This window comes from Suricata suricatta, chromosome 5 (genome assembly GCF_006229205.1).
Source record: "Suricata suricatta isolate VVHF042 chromosome 5, meerkat_22Aug2017_6uvM2_HiC, whole genome shotgun sequence".
In the NCBI taxonomy this organism is placed as follows: Eukaryota; Metazoa; Chordata; class Mammalia; order Carnivora; family Herpestidae; genus Suricata; species Suricata suricatta.
The window spans coordinates 124,199,893-124,207,400 of NC_043704.1; the positions used below are offsets into that span (position 1 = coordinate 124,199,893).

Consider the following 7,508-nt stretch of genomic DNA (forward strand, 5'->3'; position numbering starts at 1 on the left):
AGCACATGTACCCCAATGTTCATAGCAGCACTGTCAACAATAGCCAAATCATGGAAAGAACCTAAATGTCCATCACCTGATGAATGGATCAAGAAGATGTGGTTTATGTATACAATGGAGTATTACATGGCAATGAGAAAGAATGAAATCTGGCCATTTGTAGAAAAGAGGATGGACCTCGAGGGTGTCATGCTAAGCGAAATAAGTCAGGTGGAAAAGGACAGAAACCATATGTTTGCACTCATAGGTCTAACAGGAGAAACCTAACAGAGGACCCTAGGGAGGGGAAGGGGTAAAGAGAGCTGGGGAGAGTGAGGGACACAAATCATGAGACTATTGAATACTGAAACCGAACCATGGACTGAAGGGGGGGGGGGAGGGGGGGAAAGGGGTGATGGTCATAGTGGGGAGCACTTGTGGGGAGAAGCACTGGGTGTTATATGGAAACAAATTTGAGAAGCAGAAGCTTGAGTCTGGCGCCTTAGACCACTCGGCCATCCTGACACCACTGGAAACCAATTTGAAAATAAACTATTAAAAAAATAATTAAAATGTATATTAATGCTGAAAGTATACAAATTATGTAAAGAACTTATACAACACCCTGCAAGCAAATAATCCAATTAAAAAAAGGCAGAACACATGAACAGACATTTCACACAAAAGACATCCAGACAGCCAACAGACACATGAAAAGATGCTCAACATCACACATCATCAGGGAAATGCAAATCAAAGCTATAATGAGATATCAGCTCACACCTGTCAGAATGAAACAAATGTTGGCGAAGATGCGAAGAAAAAGGAACCCTCATGCGCTGTTGGTGGGAACGCAAACTGGTGCAGCCACTATGGAAAAGGGTATGGAAGTTACTCAAAAAGTTAAAAATAGAACTACCCTACCATCCATGAATCACACTACTGGATATTTACCCCAAAAACACAAAATATTAATTCAAAGCAATACATGTACCCTTATATTTATAGCAGCATTATTTACATTAGCCAAGATATGCAAGCAGCCCATCGATAGATGAATAAGGAAGTGGTGTGTGTATATACATGTACAATGGAATATTATTCAGTCATAAATAAAGAATGAAATCTTGCCATTTGCAATGACATGCATAGAGCTAGGGAGGGAGACAACCAGACACCAAATTCCAGTGAGGAGGAAAGGAGAGACACAAGAAGTTTAAATGAAAAGGGAGAAAAGAATTTGGACAGCAATTAAGCAGAGATATAGGTTAAGAGGGGGTTTTGCTAGAGGGACAAATTAAAGCAAAAAGAAGTTGAGAGATTTACACAAACCAGTCAAGAAAGCAAAATCCCCGAGAGGGAAGGACGGGCTCCGAAGCCCAGATAGAGGCACTTCGTTCTGAGTCTGGGGAAGACACGGAAGGACAGCAGGACGCAGCAAAAGGAGAATCAGGACAGAGACCCTATTTCACCTTCTTTGGACCTAAAACTACCCATGCCATGTATACTTTTGCTCTCCATCTCTCTCAATCACATGTTAAGGTCCCTGAGGCAGGGATTTTTCCCATCATGGGGTTATAATTCCAGCACGGGGGACAGTGCCTGGTCATTAGTATCTGGCAGAATGGCAAAATCCCAGCTGAGCCTAAAAGACAGAGGCCAGAAGGGCAGACAGCTCCAGAGGAACGAAAAGACTGGGAGCTGGAGAGTCACAGAGCAGAGGCAGTGGGAGAGAGACAGGGGCGAGTATGCAGGTACAGAGTCCTGAAGGCTGAGGTCAGAGCAGGGCAGGCTTGGAGCCAGGTCTACTCTTCACAGCTCAAACGGTGCTCAACAGGCTGCGGAACTGAGCAATGAGGAGGAACTGAATCTGGCCACTGCTACTGGTTCCTGCTGGTTCCTCAAATACAGGAGAAGGAACAGGCCGCTAGGAGGGCCAGAACTCTGGGAAAGGTTTGAACACGGATGGCTCTGTGGGCACATCAAGCAAGGACTGCTGAGAGCACGGCATGCACAAAAGAATGTGCAGGAGGAGACACTGGCCATGCCCCCAGCTTGCCCAACACTGTTTCACTTAATAATCCAGGAATCTGCCACACCAAGAAAAAGGTACAAATGACTCCTATCTTCCCCCAACCCACATCTTCCCCCTCTACCTTGTCAAAGGATACCTTGCGTACTCTTTGTCTGAAAAAACAAATATCGTCTGAGCATAAGATTCCAAACAAAGGTACCTGACAAAAAGCCTCCCTGGCCTCAACTCCAGACTTTGGGGTCATAGGCTCTTCTCCAGGCACCTCACAGTACTGTCTAAAGACCCTTGAAACCTACTGACCCACATGGCTCTTCCTACCTCCAGCCCTCAAGTCCAGGAGAAGCAGTAGCAAGACTACCACCACTATCTCTTCCTAGAACACATTACTGAGTGGTCCCTGTCTTGCACCCAACCCATGCTTTGCCTGTGCTGCCCAACTTTAAAGCCTATGGATTTGGCATTTCCTCTCTATGCCCAAGCACAAGGACCATGGATGTGACTAAGCTAACACAGACAAAACCAGCAGATGTGGCACTTACAGAGTGTATGATGTCCACCATGTTGTAGGCTTTGGTTGATTCCAAGGGGACAATTGTGTCAAGCTCAGGAACCATACGGTCACTTTGGATTAAAAAAAAAGAAGCAGATACAATCAACACAGAAAGAGCCAGTTGCCTTTTGTGGCTGGGGGATGGGAGAGACATGGGGGCAAAGCTGAATCTGTCCCTGCTGGGCTTGGAAAGTAGTCCCAAAAGATGCCTTCCTTTATTACCATCATATCAAACTGAAATGAGTTTGATATTAACCCAAAAGATCTTGGTTTTCAGTTAGAGGGAAGAAATAAGCTTATTTTCCTGAATGTGGTTCCTTCATTTATCTGCGCTGAATATCTGCTACATTCCAGGTACAGTGTGAGCCACTATATAGGACACTGTACTGAACAAGACACTGTTCTAGCAAGTCCTATTCTCACTCTGAGACACTGAAAATAAAAGAACAAGGACTTGGAAATGCAAAGGCGGAGTTCTGCTACTGAACATTGTGGGTTCACATTCCCTGTTGGAAAATAAACCTGCTAAAGCTCCTTTTTAAAAAAGCAAAACTGGGTGCCTGAGTGACTCAGTCGGTTAAGCATCTGACTCTTGATTTCGCTAAGGTCATGATCTCATGAGATCCGAGTCCCACATCGGGCGGGCTCTGCTCTGATCACAGAGCCTGCTGAAAGTTTGTTCTCTCCCTCTCCCTCTGCTCTTCCCCTCTTGTCTTCATACTCTTTTCTCTCAGTAAAAAAATAAAATACAGTAAATTTTTAAAAAGTAAAACTGCAGGCCCCGTGGTGGGGAGAATCACTGAGGGCTAACTAGTCACCCAAGCTCATGGTGCTCTGCTTCCTCATGCATCTTCGTAGCTGAGCAGGGAGCCTGCCAGGGCCCATGCCCACACCACAGGAGGTCTCGGCAGCAACATCCCACATGCTCTCATCCCCTCCTGCCCATGCAGGCGGTGGGGAGGGACTGTTCTGGCCTTGCATGTACACCTGGGCTGAGGCTTGGCTTTGGTAAAGCCATATGCCTAAAGCCCAACTTCCCAAAGAACTCTATGTAGGAGTATTGGGCCTACCCCTACCAGATAAAGTCCTCCCTCACTTTTCATTTGCTACTTACACATATAGCCACTCTGGGATCAATGGAGAGGAGATATGGCTGAAGCTAAGCAGGCTATTCAGTCATTCTAGGTCTCTGGGCCCTACTTATCTTCAAATGATGTCCTAAATTTTTCAAGGACAATGCTCAGAAAAGAAGGTTGTGCCCATCATTCTGGGTCTGTGACCACCCTCCTTTTCAAGCCTACACATAATACACCACCGGTTAGGTCCTCTGAGGAACGGGGCTAAGGCACGTGGAAGCCCAGGTCATTCCACAGAGCAGTATCTAAAAATGGCTTCTTACTGGGAGATAGAATTCTAAATCTCTTCTGCAAAACAAAGTCCAGGTCAAGTGAGTTTAAAGTACTTTGAGTCTGAAGTTTGAATCTCAGAACGGAAACAAAATGGACTAGAAAACGGGCAGAGATCTGGAGCAACAGTCCCCCAGCTGAGCCTCTGGCTTACTCAGTGACGTACCCCCAACCAGGCAGTGTCCCTAGTAACAAGGAGGAGAGAAAGTATTCACTAGGTGGCCAGCAATATACCTTACCCCGGACCGCCCCAGCCTCTGACCACAAGAAGGTGGGTATAAGCATGTTTTCACAAGGACATGCTGTCTACATTATTTCACACTTATTTCATGTCAAAAAAAAAGTATTTCCAATTCTGGAAAAATCAAGACTTACAGAAATGGGCGGGGGGGGGGCGGGTGAGAGGGAGGAGGAAAGTACTTTTCACTCCCAAGCTATTTTTCAGATATTATGGGGGTGGGTGAATACAAATCAAATTTTTCTTTGCTCCTATATCCAGACATGCCACCACCATGCAAACACCAGGGAGCCTCGCTGGCTCTACTCCACAGTCTACTCCAAGCTGCCCAGTAGGGCAGAGCCTGGAGGTCCTGCCAGGGCAGAGGAGCCAAAAAAGGGCAGGCCAACCTGCACAATAAGAGTCGGTGCCCCAGCCTGTAACTCACCTGGGATCATGGCATTCGCGGACGGGAGCTGGGTCTTGGTTGCTGAGGGGCAGGTAGTTGAAGAACTCCCGGAGATTACACAAGGCATCAACATCATTTTCAAAAGCTCTGTGGGCAACACCTGAGAAAACAGAGGGGCTATAATAAGCCTAGACACCTGTCAGCCCACAGATGCTGCTTCCAGTCCACCTGCCACTCCTAGGGCATGAATGCAGGAGACCGCGGTAACAGTTCTGTGAGGACGGGACACCACACATCTTCAGGCTGACCTTCAGTGTGTGCAGTCTGTTCCCTCTGCTCTGTACCCAACCTCTGCAGGGTCACTCCTTTATTCCCTACAGCCCTCATGTGCCTCCCCGTCCCTGTGGGAGTTCTCTTCACACCTTTCCCTGCAGCGCTTGTCTATTCATTTCCCTGTTTCCTGCATGATCTCTCTCCTAGAATATCAGCCCTAACAGAGACCAGGCCCATCTTAACCACTGTAGTCCCACATCAAGAGTTAGACCTCGTTACAGGTCACTTAGCTTTCAGTAAAGCTGAAAAATAAAAGAATAATGGCTGACACATAACGTCATGGTACTCAGCAACAGCAGAGGGGAAGGAGGGGACCCACCTGACCCTAAGTGAGGAATGAAGCCGTCATTCCTCAAAAATACTCTGAAATCACAGAATGGCCAAATAACGCCACAGGCGTGACAAAGTAGGGCCAGAAACTCTCTCCCAGAATCCCTGCTTCCACCACGTCCCCTACCATCTCTCCACACAGCAGCCAGACGGAGCTTTTGAAACCAGATTATGTCATGTCTCCAACCAGCCTCCTTGCTGTTCACTGAACATGCCAGCCACTCCCCTGCCCCAGGGCTTTCGCAAAGCTATCGCCTCTGCCTACAGTGGTTCTCCCTTTGATGTTCCTGCACTTAACTCCTGCAGATCTGCTCAGCTGTTACCACCCGGTCTTGTTCTACTTTCTCCAGAGCACAGAATACCTTCCACCACACTCCACAATGTCCTTATTCTAAGTTTATTTACGGTCTACATCCTGTGCCAGACTATAACCCCATATAGGCAGGTGTCTGTTTCTTTTAGCACATAGAATAACGCTCGACACACAGGCACTCAATGAGTGTTTGCTGAGTGAACGTTTCATGTTCAACACAAAATTCTTTTATTCGAGAAATACTTATCAATTGGTGCAGCCACTTTGAAGGACAGGATGGCAGTTCCTCAAAAAAGGAGAGCTACCATTTGACCCAGAAACTCCACTCCAAGGGGAACAAAAACATGCCGCACAAAACTTGTACATGAATGTTTACGGCAGTATGTTCACCACAGCCAAAATGTGGAAGCAATCCAAATGCTTACCTGACCAATGGACAAAAGGTGGTACATTCATACTCTGAAATATTATCCAGCAATAAAAATGAGGTACTGACCCATGCTGCAACATGGATTAACCTTACGAATGTTATGCTAAGTACAAGAAACCACTCACCAAAGACCCTATCACATGACTCCATTTATTCTCATTCCATATATATTCAGAATAGACAAATCAACAGCAACAGAAGGTAGATCAGTGACTGCCGAGAGGGAGACCATTTAGGGGAATATGGGGAGCAAATGCTAATGGATGCAGGGCTTTGGGGGCAATAAAAGGTTCCAAAATTGGGGTGATAAGTGAAAAACACTCAATACCTAAAATCATTGAATTATATACTTTAAGTGAGTATGTCACACATATAATATATAAATGATATGTCAATAAAGCGGTTTTAAAAAAAATATGTATAGGTCTTGCTCTGGAGATATACAGCTAAATACCTCACATGTCACCATTATCTGAGATCCCACTGAAAAAGAAAGACTGCTGGGGCACCTGGGTGGCTCAGTTGGTTGACAGTCCGATTCTTGATTTCAGCTCAGGTCATAATCTCACAGTTGTGAGATCAAGCCCTGTGTCCTGCTCAGCACTTAGCATGGAGCCCGCTCAAGATTCTCTCTCTTTCTCTCTCTCTCTCTCTCTCCCTGCCCCTCTCCCCTGCTCACGCTGTCTAAAATAAAATTTAAAAAAAAAAAACTGCTGCCAATTAATCCCTGAGACAACAGTGTGAGGACCAGCTGTGGCAGAATCAGCAATGAGAAGCTTCTGATTCTAGCTGTGTGTGCTGGAGACAGAGCTGAACAGAGCTGATGGCTGAGGGAAAGGAATGAGTCAAAGTGGATGCCAACCTGAGGTGGGAGAGGAAATGTATAAATTGGCCCCACTGGCTTCTCACTGCTTTGAAATCTTTCCAAGAGGCAATTTCTCCTGCCTCCAGTTACACTGCTTATGGTATTGTAGGCAATCCTTATACAACGTGGTGTCTTCTTCCAAGAAAATAGGATACTCCACTACATGGCAATGAGAGGGAATGACATATGGCCCTTCGTAGGAAAGTGGATGGACCTTGAGGGTGTCATGCTGAGCGAAGTAAGCCAGGCAGAGAAGGACAGAAACCATATGTTTGTACTCATAGGTCTAACAGGAAACATTCAGAATGATCTAGCTTCAAGAAAAACAAGCAGTTAGTAGTGCTTAAGAAGAAATGATTCAGTATCTAACGGATAGTTGATACCTGTCACAACACAGCATTTTATATACTGTTAAGTGAAACTACAATACAATCTAAGTTTATTTGGGGAGTGTTTGCTGTATAATTGGACTTAATGAAATGTTTAGAGGTGCAGTAGGCATGACTTTGAGTAGATAATGAAAGAAAATGCAAAATGCTAATTGATTCATGATGTGGTTTCATCTTAGCTTGGGCAAACCATGCAGTATTTAATATATAGTAGCAGAATATTTACTATTGAAGCTTGAAAAGATGTGAGTT

General features: G+C 45.5%; 1 protein-coding gene across 3 annotated transcripts in view; it reads right to left on the reverse strand.

Annotated features, from left to right (window-relative positions):
- The window catches only part of PCCB (propionyl-CoA carboxylase subunit beta), a 102,317-nt gene that overhangs the window by 41,103 nt on the left and 53,706 nt on the right, over positions 1–7,508 (reverse strand). For 2 of the 3 annotated variants that reach the window (XM_029940226.1, XM_029940225.1), the window contains exons 8-9: positions 4,636–4,756; positions 2,554–2,635 (exon numbers count right to left, since the gene is read on the reverse strand). The exons of the other annotated variant lie outside the window; for it this stretch is intronic. In XM_029940226.1, the coding sequence (XP_029796086.1) occupies positions 2,554–2,635; positions 4,636–4,756 (203 nt within the window). The remainder of the gene's footprint in view (positions 1–2,553; positions 2,636–4,635; positions 4,757–7,508) is intronic. 3 annotated transcript variants of the gene reach the window in all.